Here is a 15,253-nt window from a genome sequence, read left to right on the forward strand (position 1 = left end):
CTGCAGGCCCTGGAGTGGGGACCCGGCACTGCGCGCCACGGGGCCCTAGGGAGGGCTCTCCCGGTAACTCCCAGCCCGGCCGCCCCTCTGCTGGCACCCCTGCCCGCGCCCACTCTCGGGGCGCCGCACCAGTGCGTTTCCTCCGTGGGAGTCCTTGTCTGACCGCCGCGTAGCTCAGCGGCGCCGGGAAGTGTGGGTTAGAGGCGTGGCGCAGGGCCAGGGGGCGGACCTCAGTGGAGTGAATGAATGGCCCGAGGAACCGAAGGATGAAGGCCGGACGGCGCTGCAGTGCCCTGCGGGGTAAAACTGAAAGTGCACGCCGGGTTTTGGAGGGTGGCCGCCCACGTGCCAGGAGCGCTGAGTGACGTGGCTGGGTCGCCCGGGCCGGGGGTGCGGTCTGCGTTTTCCCTGTCCCCCGGGAGGGGCGGTGGGGGGGCGGGCCCCGCACGGATGCCCCACCCCGGCCCCGCCCCCTGCCCGCCCCCGCGCAGCGCCGGACCCGCGGGTTCCCAGCCGCGCTGAGGTCAGAGGGAGGCGGCCTGTCGCCCGAGCGGAGCGCCTGCGCCGAGCGGGACGGTAGCGGAGCGGAGCCGGAGCGTGGCCGGAGCCGAGCGGAGCGCAGCCCCAGCGCGCGGCGGAGACGCTGACCCCGCCCGGCCCCGCGCCGCCGCGGCAGGCCCGGCATGGAGGAGGAGTGCCGGGTGCTCTCCATTCAGAGCCACGTCGTCCGCGGCTACGTGGGCAACCGGGCGGCCACGTTCCCGCTGCAGGTACGCTTACGTAACCCGGCGGTGTCCCCGCGCCCGGCCGTGCGGGCCCGCGAAGGGGTGGCCGCAGCCGGGCCGCGTGACCTTGGCCGGGCAGCCCCAAGGGTCTGGAGCGCGGGGTGTCCAACGCGGGCGGGGGAGGCAGGCGCCTTGCGGGGGCGGGGCTCGGGGCAGCACTTGGACCCTTGCGGGTGGGATGGGGCGGGGATGCGGGCCCTTGGTTAGAATGAAGCCCCTGGCGCGAGCGGAGCGCACCCACCGGCCCGACCCTGGGGACGAGAAAATGCGGCGTCGCGGCCGGAGACCCTGCGAAGGAGGGCGCTGGGTAGGCAGGTGTAGGCGCTGCTCACCTGGTGGGCTCCCCATTCCGTCCCCGCCCCCTGTGGGTCAGGATGCTGGCAGGGAGGAGGAGGAGGAACCCCGCAGTGAGGCCCCGGGCGGCAAGGGTGGGCTCCATCCTGCGAGTGGCCGTTCCGGGGAGGTGGTCCCGGGCAGGGGATGGGGCGGAGAAGGCCTGCCTGCCGGTGTTGGCTCTGGAGAAGAAGAGCCCAGCGGCCAGTTCGGGCCCGTGCAGGGTCTGGCTTTAGAAGCCGCTTGTTACATGTGTCAGCCTTTCCTTACTGGGATGCCCGCGGGCTTCCTCCCGCCTCCCCCGCCTGTCCTCGGTCAGGGGCTCACCGTCTGTGGCTCATCAGCCGGCACCTGCTGCTTCCTGTCGCAGCCCCGAGGTTACGGTTGGGCGGCCCTTGGAGGGGCAGGGGGAGGCCTGGGTGCAGTGGGGTGTCATGCTGGGGTGTCAGCATTGGGGCCCCTGGCACTTCTTGCCCTGTGGGCTCAGGAGGAGGCTGGGCGTCCGGGCAAGGTGGTGGCTCTCTTGGACCACTCACCTTTGGACCATTGTCCCTGGGCCCCATCCCTGACTAAGGAGCCGGTGTCGGGCCCCTGCTGTGTGTTCCAGGTCCCTGTTCTGGGCCCTCAAGGACGTGAAGGGCCACCCACTCACAATGGCCTGTGGGCTGCCGGCTGGCTGGAGGGACCCTGGGGAGGGTTGGAACCACCTCAGTAGAGACTGAGGGCCGACCTGAGGCTAGCAGGCCGGTCGCCCGAGGAGGAAGCAGTGGAATGAAGACTGAAGGTGGAAAGGTACAGGGGTTCAAGTCCAAGGGACCTGCCCAGCCGCCACTGATCTGTGAGCACCTGTGGAGATCATGTGAGGTCCTTGGCCGCCCCGTCCTGACCAGTGGGGCTGCAGACCGCGGGGGCAGTCAGGGTGTGCGCTTGCACCTGTCCGGAGGCCCCAGCGCTTCTTGGTCACTGATTGCTTGGGCAGGACCAGTGCGGTGGGACGATGCTGGGGGGAAAGTGCAGGATCCCTGAAGCAGGGGCAGATGGGAAGGTGAAACCAGGCAGTTCCCTGGCAGATACCGGTGGCAGCCGCCCCCCACTGAGACGGAGCCTGTAGAGCCGCCCTTCCCAGAGGTGTGCACAGGTGCGCTGGCTTCACTGAGCCTCTGCCTCTCCCTCCTCCCCGCCTGCCTGCGGCCACTCCCTTCTTTCTTTTTCCCCGGGGCAAACTCTTCCTCTGCTCACCTTGTTCCTGAATTTCCCGGCACTTAGCCTCAACTTCCACACCAAAATGTCCTTTTCCAGTTACTTGATGGGGTGCTCCCCCGGACCACCCACTTGGGGAAGTGCCTCTTAAGGACTGAACCCCGGTTCTTACCTGGGGTCTCCCCGGTGCCCAGCATCCAGCATCTTTGCCTGTGGGCCTGAGGGACATAGGTCGGGGGTTGTCATCCCTGGGGTGGGGGTGACACCTCTGCCTCTGATTTAATCCATCCCTGGACTTCCTTCTACTTAAAGAAAAACACACCATGAGGCTCGTGAGTTTAAGGTCGTGTCCGTCCCCCCGCCCCCCCCCCCCACCGCGGACTTACTGAGGACCGTAGCCCGGGAGACAGCCTCAGGGCACCGCTCTGAAGAGGTTGGGGAGAAACCAGTTTATATGTGATGTTTTTTTAGCTGGGAAATACATGCAGTCAAGCATACATCTTGGTAGAAGGTTACTGCTAATGAGGAAGAACAGATACCTTAAGTTAATGATTTTAGTGCTTTTCTAAGTATAGGTAGATGCAGGAATTTGGCGTCATTGAAATTCTTTCTGAGATATGCATCTAACTATCTTAGGGCCTGTTTACCTAAAGCACAGAGTGCCTCCCAGGTTTTTTTTTATCCTGAATTCTTCAGGTGGGTGACTGAAGTGGGTTAGACTTAGGCTTGTAGCAGTTGAACCAGAAGTGAGCCAGGCTCTTTGTTTTTCTTTGTTCACACTCCCCTGGAGGCTTATGAGGCCCGTGACCTTGAAGAAGCTACCTTCCGCCTTGAGCCCTCTGGTGCTCAGTTGCCTCATCTATAGAATGGACACGTCGCCTGCCTCACGTCATTTTTGGGCCAGGGAACACGGGGAGGGTGAACATCTCTGGGAGATGCCTGGGAGGTGCTGGCTGCTGAATGAGGTGGCCCCAGTGCCCGAGGGTGCTTTTCGTACCCCTCACTGTGCAGAAAAACCAGACAGGAAGGTGGTAGGGCTGGTGGCAGCAAGCGTGCCTGGGGCATCTCGAGGAGGCCAGGACCCCCCTCAGGACTGGATGTGGTTTAGGGTTCCTTAAGCATGTCCTTTGCCCTCATTACCTCCTCCTCCTAATTACAGAAATAAGATGTAGTCTTGGAGGACGGAAAGAGCTGAGGAGAGGGAGAAAGTCAGAGAGGGTGGTCCTCAAAACATGCTCCATGGACTTCCAGCCTCTAGATTTGTGAGACAGTTAACTTTATTTTGCGGCTTGAGCACTAACACGGTCCCTGTTTGAGGTCCAGCTTGGGGCACACAGTTCAGCCCATAAAAAGAACAATTTCCAGAGATTCCTTAGCTTGCTAACCACTTAGTGCTTCCTTGTCTGGAGTCCAGATTTCTCATGGGTCTTCCTCTTGCTTGGGCCCAGGCTGCGGAGCTCTTGTAAGTACTGCAGGATGCTCCATGGGGTCCCATGCAGGCATTTTGCTCCCCTCCCCATGTGTGAGCACTGCTGGATCAGGGACAGGCAGGGAGATGGGTGGCGCTGGCCCCGCAGACCCGGCTTGCACCCAGCAGCCTTAGCCCAGGATGGGCTGGGGGTGGGGGGTGGAGCCTGGAAGTGGCCTCTCCCTGCATGATTCCAGCCAGCCATCCCTTAACTCCCAGAGCTGTGCTGAGTGGGGAATATATTCTGAATACAGCTGGAGACTCCAAAGGCGTGGTTATCCGCAGAGCTGAGTGTGGGACGAGAACTTGGAAATGGCAGGAGAAGGTGGGGTCTGGCTGGGCCCCACAGACGTGGGGACATGGGAAGATGCACTTGGGGGGGGTGGAGAGGCCGCCTGGGGGCTACCGTGTGCCCCTGGTGTTGGAGATCCGACTCGGGGACCGTCAATGCCTCCTGAGACTTTCTAAGCCTCATCTGCACAGCGAGAACAGTCCTCTTGGCAATCAGATGGTGCCAGGCTCCCAGGACACTGCCCGGGTGTAGCTCTGCCGCGGTGGGGCGCAGCGGGGGCCGAACCAGGGGGACCCCCACTCCCCACTCCCAGGTGGACGTGGCCCAGAGTTGTCCTGGCTGGATGCCTGCGAGCCTGGGCTTCAGGGTTCTGGTTCCAGAACTGCTTTTTGCCAGGTCCCCACAGCGCACTGGTGGGCAGCCCGCGAGCAGCTGCCTTCCCTGGGCAGAGGAAAACATTATACAGAAGAGAAAGGACCAGAACCTTGACCCTGATTGTGGATCTGTTTCTGGCCTCGAGTCCAGAGTCCACCTTAGGGGCCGAGGGGAGCATGGCGCTGTGACCAGCGACACAGCAGGTAGAGCCGTGGGCAAGATGATCTGCGTTTGCAGTGAGCAAGGAAAGCGAGGGCGGGCTCGTGGTCTTCTCGCTCCCGTCCCTGGAGAGGGCGCTGCTGAGTCAAGGATGTCAGCCCATGTGATGCATCTGGGGCGCCCTCCCTGCGCAGGGCCAGGGACCTCCCGCTGCTGAGGCCTTGGTTCTGGGGAAAGGAAAGGGAAGGAGTGATGGGCCCAGTGAGGCCTCCTGCCGCCCCAGACGCTGGGGGGCTTGTTTCCTCCTGGAGGTAGAATGGTTCTTCGGAGCCCCCTCGCGCGTGTGTGTGTGTGTGTGTGTGCTCCCTTGTTTTTGCAGCCGCACAGACCCTCTTCTGCCCTGTTGCTTCCCATTTTGGTGGAAATCCAGCAGGTACACGAACTTAGGCTTATGCATGCGTTTCCGGGGCGGCCGCAACAAAGTGCCACAGACTGGGGGCTTAAAACCACAGATTTATTCTCCCGCAGCTCTAGGGGCCAGAAGTCTGAAATCAAGATGTTGGCGGGACTGCATCCCCTGCAGAGGCTGGAGGGGAGGGTCCTCCCTGCTTCCTGCAGCTCCTGGGGGCTCCAGGCACTCGTTGGCTTGTGGCAGCATCCCTCCAATCTCTGCCTCCTGTCACATGTCCCCCTCCTGTGTGTCTCTTATAAGGACCTCTGTCATTGGGTGTATCTGGGTCCACCCAGATAATCCAGGGTGATCTTATCTCGAGATGTTTAACTTGATTATGTCTTAAAGGACCGTATTTCCAATTTGGTATGTGCGTGAGTCCCCAGCCAACATGTATTTTAAGGGCCACAGTTCAATCCACTGTAGGTTAGAAGCAGCCTGTTCGGAGAACTTTAAAAGTGGCACAAATTGGAGGTTTAATTAAAGGCCCAGAAGTTGACACAACATCCAAAAGCTGTCCTTTTTGGGAAGGGTGGCACCGGCGGGCGTCAGGCTGCCTGTTCAGCTGCGGCTCCTGTGTCTCCCTCCCGGCCTGGCGGCCAGGTGCTCTTCCTGCCAGCAGCCGCTCTGCTGGGCGGACAAGCCCGTCTGAAGGTGTCCAGCCGGCTAGGTAGCCGGCTTCGGGCCGGCTCTGTGGTGCGCCCCTCCTTCTGAGGCTGTGTCTGGAGTTTGGCGCTGCTGCTTTAGGCATGTGTGACCTCTGTGGTAGGAGTCACCAGGCTGGGGGCAGGGACATTAAATTATGGAATTCTGTGGCCTTGAGATTCTGACTTGGGACCTTAACTCAGAACCCATTTAAACACCACATCGCCAAGATGGGAAGGCAAGACCACAGGTGGCCCCGGAAGATGGTTTAGGGGGACATCTCAGTTTGGGGCCTGCAGAAATCCACTTCATTCTCTGAGTTTCCTGGCCCGTCGGTACAGAAGCAGAACTGAGACATCTAAGAGGGCTGGGTGGAGACTCTGTTTCTTTGTACAGGGACCCCAAAGCCAGGCCTGATTGCCAGGCTCAGACACCCCGCAGGAAGAGGCAGGCTGGTGGCAGAGGGTGTGCTGAGAGGCCCCTGGCCTGGAAACCTGGATACAGGCCCTTCCCTTTGCCTAGTGACATGGCCACAGGAGCTGAGCAGAGGTGGACGGTCCTGGGGTGTTAGAAGCACATGTGCACGTGTGGACGACTCACCCAGCATCTCCTAGAGGCTTGTGACTGGGTCCCAAGGAGGCGCTTCAGACCGTAAGGAGTTTATTTCCAGCCTCTCACTGAAGAACCCTCTGAGCCACAAGGTGGTCTTCTTCAGGAGGTGTCTTGATTCGCGGTCAAAATACCTGGTCCTTTGGAAAATCTTTACATTTTTTCCTTAGAATTCCTGGGATAAAAATGACCTTTGCAGCAGACCTGCATTTGGAAGATACTGGAAGAATGTCACCTGCCCTTTAAAAGACATAGTTTTTGCCTTCGCATTTTTCACGGTGACACATGCATTGGCAAACAGTGCAAGGGAGCCGACACCCAAAAGCACACCTCCCTCTGGCCCTGCTCAGGCCACCCAGCACTTTCTGGGGGGGGACGCACTGGGGCTGGAACCCTGTGACCGCCCTCTGGGACATTCTGCGCTCTGCAGGCCACGTGGATCTGCTTGCTTCCCTCTGGCCTCTGGAAGTCCCCCATCGCATCCACCGTTTGTCCCAATCCTGGAACTTGGGTGTTGCTTCATTATTTCTCTGACCTTTTATTTTCCCAAGAAGGTCCAGAATTGCTTAATATCTTGATTTTCTAACTCTCTTAGTTTGGGACTGAGATTTCTGTTATTCTTCTCTGCCTGTCATGCAGAAAAGCAAGAACTTAATTGTCTGTGGTGTGTGTGGGTGTGTGCATGTGCGTGAGCATATACGTGTGCATGCTCAGGTGTGGGTGTTTATGTGTGGACACCTGTGCAGTGGTGTTGTGCGGCATTGCTGTACTCTTTGTGGCACCCTGCCTTGTGCTGCAGTGACCGCCCCTCACAGGGACCTCTCTGGAAGGGGCGGGAGCATCTGCCAGCAGGTGGCTTCCGGGACTGCACACAGCAGGGACTGTTGGCTGTGGGGCTCAGGGGCTTGGATGTCCCCTGGTGCTCAGCCACTCGGAGCTTTTGAAATAAGATCACAGAGTGATCCGGAAGAGTGACGCCAAGGAGTAGAACAAATGGAGTTTCTCAAGAAGGGAAGGAGGTGTCCGGCCACGGGCCTTGGGCTAGAATCGCATGGTCAGCCGCGGAGGGGCAGCTTCTCCCTCCCCTGCTGACCCAGAGCTGCTTTCCTGTCCCCCGTCTGATGCCAGTGCCGCTGGGAGCTTGGGGCGAAACCCCTTCTTTTATTTAGGGCTTTGCAGTGCAGCCCAGCTGAACATGACGGGCTAGTGTGCGGGGCCTGGGAGCCGGGGCAGGTGCACTGTGCCGGGAGCAGGGCTGGGGCTGGGGGGCTGGGGTCCGGGGCTGTGATGCTGAGGGGAGAGTGCCCATGGGGCGCAGGTGGCCTTGGGACTTCAGGCTGCTTCTGGGGACACAGGGCTGTTACCAGTAGGAGTTCCCATCGGAGACTAGAGGTTGGGGGTTGAGCTGAGTGGTAGGGCTGACCAGGGATGGGTGGAGTGAGGGACGCCAGGCACCCAGCCCTGAGGCTAACCAGGCCCATCACAGGCGTGGGGCTTTCTTGTGTCCCGTCTTTCCTAAAGCTGATTTCCTAGGAGAGTGACTAAAGGTCTTGCAAAACAAGCCACAGTGAGGGTTTCTGAAGATGGTGAAGTGACCCCTCTCGCGGCCCAGCGCTGACCCTGGAGGAGCCAGCGTGGTCTGAGCTTCCCCGCTCCTGCCGTCTGCGTGCTCTGCTGAGTTAACGACCGGGTCTCACTGTGTCTGCCTGGCTGTCAGCAGTGGGTTGATGACGCAGCAGCCAGGCGGGCAGCCGGGAGCACATACCCCACCCCAGGCCGCGGGATCAGAGCATGGCTCCCAGCCCCCCAGCACGTGTAGCTGCCCTCGGGGAGGGATGCTCTGCCCGCAGAGGTGGACAGGGGTCTGCGTGGGGCCAGAGGCGGGGGCCTGTGTGGACGGCGTCTTTGGCGTCCCTGCTCTTTGTGGCCAGACGCCTCCTGCGCATCTTGCCACCCTCCCACCACTGTCCCCAGGTGCGCCTGCGCGTCAGTTGTTGGGGTCTCCCCTGCCCCGGGGGAGGAGTGGGAAGCTGGAGCGTGCGGTTGCGGAGCAGCGCCTGACCACCTGACGCCGGGACCTCGCCCCAGTGCCTCGGTTTTGCCTGTGCATCTCGGTGGACCTCCTGGGTCTGAGACCCACGTCCCCGGCGTTAGCTGTGCTCACGTGGTCGCGTGCGGACTCGGCACGAGCCCAGTGGGCAGCAGGCCGGCTGGGTGTGGTGCTTCTCGGCTGAGGCTCTAGTTCTTTCTGCTCTGGGAGCCTGAGGCCCGGCTTTGGCCCCCGCCCAGCCTGCATGCCAAGGTCCACGGGCCACAGTTGACGGGGACCTCAGACTCCTAAAATCCCCGCAAGTCCAGGTGCTCCAGCAGAGGCAGAGAAGGCAAGGTTTCCAGCAGGGGCTTGGGGCCAGGAGACCTTTTCCTACACTGAGGAGGGGAGCTCACAGAGGCCAGAGGCGACAGAGCTTTGGGGGCTTCAGAAGGCGGCGTGGAATTCACAGGCGGTGGGATGTGCATCCTGGGGTCTGGGCTTCATCCCACGGCAGCCCTCGAAGGTTGGGGGTCAGTGAGGTGCATCTGGGGCCCCGGGACCAGGGGAATATGGCGGCACAGAGGCTCCCAGGATGGGAGTGAGGACTTGAAACAGGCCCTCTTGGGCCGTCTCCACAGAGAATTCCAGGAGCATCTGCCCCTGGCTGGCGCCCGGCTGGGGACGGTGGAGGAGAGGGGGATACACCGGAGGGGGGGAAGGGGGGAGGGGAGAGGCCAGAGGGGGTGTCTCTCCTTATCTCCTGAGGCCTCACTTCCTCTCCCCTCCCCTCCCCTCCCCGCGCTGAACTAGTCAGTTCTTCCTCTCTTTTCTTAAAATGAGTCTTGTTGCTGGTAAATGGTGAAAATGGCAGGGGTGGGGCAGGGCCAGTTTCCCTGGTGTGAGTAATTCCACTGGCTGACCACCAGCTGCCAAGCTGAGTGGGAAGACAGGCTTGTTGGCTCCAGAGCCTAGGATGCGGCCGCAGCAGCGAGTGAGCCTTGCCGTGAAATGCAGTAACTAATGGAGGAGTGTGTGCTGGGGTAGTTACCAAACCCGCTGATGTACATATAATTGACATCAGCGTCAGCATTATGGCTGCACAGTTGCATCGCTCCTCAAGGGGCCTCTGAGTTCAGGGCCAGCACAGTGTCTTCCCGTTCAGAGCACGCTGACCTCCTCTCCCCCACAACCAGAGAACTCTGCTTTGCTTGTTTTTAATTGAAGCATAGTTGATTTACGATATTGTGTTTGTTTCAGGTGTACAGCACAGTGACTCGGTTATACATATATATTCTTTCAGATTATTTTCCATTATAGTCTATTACAAGATATTGGATACAATTACCTGTGTTATACAGTAAATCCTTGTGGTTTATCTGTTTTATATGTAGTGACGTGTTCCCATATTCCTAATTTATCCCTTCCCTGCCTTCCTTTCCCCTTCTCTAACCATACATTTGTTTCCTGTGTCCGTGAGTCTGTTTCTGGTTTTGTATTATTTTTTAGTATCCACATATATGTGATATTGTCTAATATTTGTCTTTCTCTGTCTGACTTCACTTAGTATGATAATCTCTAGAGCCATCCCCATTGCTGCAAATGGCAGCATTTCATTCTTTTTTATGTCTGAGTAATATTCCTGTGTGTGTGTGTGTATAAATAAGCTCTAAGAGAACAAAAAACTTAACTTTGTTCAACTCTATTTCACAAGACCTAGAAAAGTGCCCAGAACTGGGTAGGCTCCTAATAAATCTGAGTTAAGTAGAAGAATGCATGAGTGAATGAATATATATACACACATCACATCTTCTTAAACCAGTCGTCTCCTGATGGACACTTAGGTTGCTTCTGTTGATGAAAAATTAATCCGTCAATCTAAGAAAGAAATGGAAAATTTTATTCAAGCCAAATTTGAGGATTATAACCCAGGAAGAGCATCTCAGAAAGCTCTGAGGACTGTTAGGCCTGTTAGAAGTCAAGGTACAGTTACATAAATTTTTGGAGACAGCTGGGCATCAAATGTCGTATTATTGACAGTTCACGTAACCCATGTGACCCCTTACAAGATCAAGAAGGAATGTTATCTTTAAGGAATTGTCTGGTAGATGCTGGGAGAATGTTGCTCTTTATGGTTGAGCAGGTATTTCTGCCGACGGGGAGGTTTGTAGATGCAGGTATATGATGCAAAGTCGGGGTAGAGAGGAAGCCAAAGGGCAGAGAACATTTTTTTTTATGTTTAAATTTTTCTTGTCTTGCCATAAAATATGAATTTTATTTCATACTTCCATATCTTGGGTATTGTAAATAGTGCCGCTGTAAACATGGGGGTGCATGTATCTTTTCGGATTAGAGTTTTCGTCTTTTCTGGCTTTATACCCAGGACTGGAATTGCTGGATCGTATGGCAACTCTATTTTTAGTTCTTTAAGGACCCTTCATACTGTTCTCCATAGATACTGCACCAATATACATTCCTACCAACAGTGTAGGAGGGTTCCCTTTTCTCCACACCCTCTCCAGCATTTGTTATTTGTAGACTTTTTTTTTTTTTTTTTTTTTTTTTGCGGTACGCGGGCCTCTCACTGCTGTGGCCTCTCCCGTTGCGGAGCACAGGCTCCGGACGCGCAGGCTCAGCGGCCATGGCTCACGGGCCCAGCTGCTCCGCGGCATGTGGGATCCTCCTGGACGGAGGCACGAACCCGCGTCCCCTGCGTCCCCTGCATCGGCAGGCGGACTGTCAACCACTGCGCCACCAGGGAAGCCCATTTGTAGACTTTTTAATGATGGCCATTCTGACCCATATGAGGTGGTACCTCGTTGTACTTCTGATTTTCACTTCTCTCATAATTTGCGATGTTGAGCGTGTTTTCATGTGCTTGTTGGCCGTTTGTCTGTTTTCTTTGGAGAAATGGCTCTTTAGGTCTCCTGCTCATTTTTTGTTTGGCTTGTTTGGTTTTTTGTTTTGTTTTGTTTTGCTATGGAGCTGTGTGTGTATTTTGGAAGTTAAGCCCTTGTTGGTCCCATCGTTTGCAAATGTTTTTTCCCATTGCTGTAGGTTGTCTTTTTGGTTTGTGGATGGTTTCCGTTGCTGTGCAAAAGCATTTAAGTTTGATTACAGCCCATTTGTTTATTTTTGCTTCTGTTTCTTTGTCTTGGGAGGAGAGAACTGTGCTCCTAAAGGGTGCGTATAAGTAGACTGGACTCTCCTGGAGCTTCCACCCACACTCGATGGGGTTGTGCAAGGGTGAGCCCGGGGTGAGCCCGGGGAAACAGAACTGGGAGTCTTGACAGCTGATGGATTTCCTTTGCTGTTGTCGCTTCTCTTGCTTAATAACGGCTTGTTCCTGCATTCTTTTGTTCCCTTAAGATTGTTCATTGCTGAGAACTGTTCAGGGGCAAGCACTGTGACCAGGCTTAGGTCACAACATAGCTTAGACCTGAAGTGGCTTCTCTTGTGTCAAGAAAGCCATGCCTGGTCCTCTTCCTCCTGGGACCCCCCCCCCACCCTGTCTGTCTACGGTTGGGACTTAAAGCTGAGGGGTGGGGGATGTGTAGGGCTGTGTAGGGCGGGTGCTGGGAGCAATGGAAAGACCACAGCTGCTTCTGGGGGCCCCCCTTCTGCAGGTGAAGAGTGGTGCTGGGGTAGAGTGACCAGCAGAGGCGGGACCCTCCCCGTCTCCCCGTCTCTTCCCCTCAGTGCTCAGTCGGGAGCCCCTGGCTGAGCAGGGATGTGATGTCCGGGGTCACAGTCCCAGATCCCAGAGCTGAGTGCAAAAGGTGGGGGGGTGTTGAGCTGAAGACTAGGTTTTAACAACAGGCACCTCCTTTTTCTGGGGTCCAGGGGCTCCCATGTTGGAGCCTGGCCCTGTGCCCTGTCTTCCTGCTGCGTCCCCCGGCCCTGCCCTCACACTAGCCTGTGATGCCAATTCATAAGCTGCTGGTAGGTGAAATGGAGATGCCAGCCCAGGGGCTTAGCGCTATCATTTAGAAGCAGAGAACAGTGGCTTCGAATGTGCCTGCTCTAAAGGATTAATTATCTATGCATCCAGAAGCAGTGGAGCAGGATATTTTGACAGGATTTTCAGGATGTGTGTCATTGTCGCTTCAAATCTTGTTTCTTTGAAGTCGATTAGAATTTAGGGGCCTGGAATACTGCGAGCTCTGTCTAGGAGGCCATGAAATCTGGCAAGTAAAGTTGCAAAGTGCCAATTTTAAGTTTCTAGTTTAAGAAGACTGTGGATTTTTGCTTTATTACTTTAAGTCCTCATAATACTGGCTTGAAATTTTTAGAAAGACGTTGAAATACACGTCATAAGCGTGTAGCTCCACGTGTTCACAAAGGGAGCGTGCCTGGGTCACCACCGCCCCCGTGGAGAGCTGGGGTGTGGTCCTCGTCTGCACCCAGGGCCCCCCGAGTCACTACCCTCACCGCCCGGAGAGACGCTCTCCTGGTGGCCAGGGAGCTTTGCCTGTTTGCGATATTGAGGTGAGACCTGAAGGCTGGTTGGTGTTGTTCAGGTGAAGAGGTGGGGAGGGTTTGGGAAGTTACTGGTGCACAGGAAGGCATGCACAGCCAGGGCAGAGTGGCCGACAATGGGGCCCCTGGGGCAGCCGCGGCCCGGGGTTTCCACGCTCTCTCCCCGACCTCCGTCTGTCCAGGAGGTTCTGCGGGTGGGGGCCCCACTCTCACCTGCGGCCCCTCCGCAGGTGCTGAGATTCTCAGTTACCTGGGCTGTGCAGTGTCTGTTTCCAGAGTTGGTGGAACTGCTCACCTGCTGCGTCTTCTCCCTTTCTCTGTCCTTGAGGATCAGTTATAAAAGGGTCCCTTGTTCTCATTTTTGTGGTTTCCAGGAGGGAGAGGGCCCGAAGGTCAGGGGCCACGGATCGCTGGGAGTCCCCCGTGGGCGGCATCTCCTCCTGCAGCAGTGAGCCCAGTGGTTGAGCTCAGGGGCCGGCCCCACTTCCCACCCCACAGGGCACTGTCTCCTGCTTCCCCCGGTGGCTGCCGGCTTCCCGGGCTTGTGTGGCTCCTTTGGTGGGGTCTCTGGTGGCCCGTGTGGAAGTGAACTTCCCAGCTGGGACCCGGCTGGGGGTGGGGAGAGGACGGAGGGGACTGGGCACCAGGGCCGGGGTGTCGAGCGGGGCGCACGTGAGACCGACGTGTGTGTCAAATGAGCGAATACTCATCAGGCCCTGCGCTGTGCCGCGCGTCCCAAAGAACAGGGTCACAGCCTCCCTGGGTGGGGAGGGCAGGAGCGCCGTAGGGGTGGGAGGGGCGAGTCCAGGAGAGGAGGAGGGACCCTTCCGGGCAGGTGCCAGGGTGGCTCAGCGCCAGCCCCTGGGGCACCGTGTGCGAGGCGGGGAGGGGGCCGGCGGGGGTGGGAAGTGGTGGGTGGCCTGGAAGGTTCCGAGAGGCCGCGCTGGTGGCCTGGGGTCGGGGGCAGGGCCGGGAGCAGACGCACCAGGAGGCAGAGGTGCCGGGGCCGCCGCCTGGTGGATGAGGTGGTCTTCAGCTCAGCCCCGTCCCCAGAACCCGTGGGTGGGAAGACCCTCCCCCAGCGGTGGCGCCCACGGTCGGGGGTGGCGGCTCCAGAGGCAGGCTGGCCCTGAGCTTGTTTGGACTGAGTGTGGGAAGGCGGCCGTGGTCAGAGTCCACGCGTGAGCCCCTTGCCTCCCAGGGGTGGGGGGACACGAACGAAGGCCTGAGTTGTCACCTGGGCTCTGCCCCTCGGGGGTGGCTGCCTGGTGCCGCAGGACGCGGCCGGGCCCTGGGTGCCCCTCACGCTGGGTGGACTCCTGTGTGTCTGGCCTCGCCCGGGTGGGTGGTGCCTCCCGGCTGTACCCTGAGCACAGGGCCCTGCACAGGGGTCTTGGTGCCGTGCTGGCCGCGTTCCTTGGGCAGCTGGGGTGGCCGGCCGTGTGGAGCGATGCAGTGGATGCTCTGAGAGACAGGGAGGGGACCACACCGCGGGGCCCTTGTCCCGGGTCTGCCCACGGCGATGGCGGTGAGGCCAGCCTGGAAGAGGCCGATGGGGCCTGGCGGGGTCCTGGGCCCTGATGCCCACCACCTCTGAGGGCCGAGGGCCGAGGGGGCCCCACAGGGAATGTGACTGCTTCCCCCCGAGGGATCTGCGGTGTCCTGTACCTCAGTTCACCCGAAGGAACCGAGACCGATTCAATGCAGAAAAATAGGAAAGTAGACATACGCACGAGGAAAAACCACTATGGCACTTCCCGTGTCACGAGCGCACGCTGTCAGACCTGTGGAGACGTCCGGCCGTTTTAGACACAGCCTCTTGTCCCCTTCTCTAAGAAGGGGGCCTTCTCCTTCATAAACCTGACTTCAGCTCCGTGCTGGCTTTCCCTTTTCTCCAGTCACCTGCTCTGACTGCTGGAAGTGAACTTTCTAGACCTCGTGGTCGGGCTCTCCCGGCACCAGAGCGCCACCCCTCCCCTCCCTTAACCGCTCCGCCCCCGGCGCCTCTGGAGCGGCTGGTGGCCCAGGTGAGGGGCCGAGCCCCGGCGGCCAGGTGACCTGAGCCGGGACCGCATGAGGCTGGCCCTGTGGGGTGGGGCCCCTCCCTTGTCCGGGAGCGGGTCTGTGGCTGCGATCGTTTAGGACCTTTGGCTCCGGGCTGGGTGCCTTCTTTCTCCCCAGCTGGCACGTGACGATGCAGGGGCTACAAGCCAGGCTCCCAGGGAGGGACTGGGAGCCCTTGGCCTTGCCCCCCCCCCATTGGGCTGGGGGCCGGAACACAGACGGCCTCACTGCCCTCTTTGTGTCCCAACAGATGGATGCCTTGCTGGTCTCTGTGAGCACTTCCATTTGGTGGCATTTCCAGAAGGGATGTGCTGAGTTCCAGCGGGCAGGCAGTGGCCTCTGAGCCCCGGCCCTTCAGGGGTGG

The 15,253-nt window shown here is 58.6% G+C and overlaps 1 protein-coding gene across 2 annotated transcripts in view; it reads left to right on the forward strand.

Moving 5' to 3' along the window:
• Positions 1–530: 530 nt before the first annotated feature.
• PDXK (pyridoxal kinase) overlaps positions 531–15,253 on the forward strand; it is a 31,524-nt gene continuing 16,801 nt past the window's right edge. For both annotated transcript variants that reach the window (XM_082625539.1, XM_082625538.1), the window contains exon 1: positions 531–770. In XM_082625539.1, coding sequence (XP_082481665.1) covers positions 684–770 — 87 coding nt within the window. In that variant the 5' untranslated portion in view covers positions 531–683. The remainder of the gene's footprint in view (positions 771–15,253) is intronic.

This window comes from Mesoplodon mirus (genome assembly GCF_964341445.2).
Source record: "Mesoplodon mirus genome assembly, chromosome: 6".
NCBI classification, from domain to species: Eukaryota; Metazoa; Chordata; class Mammalia; order Artiodactyla; family Ziphiidae; genus Mesoplodon; species Mesoplodon mirus.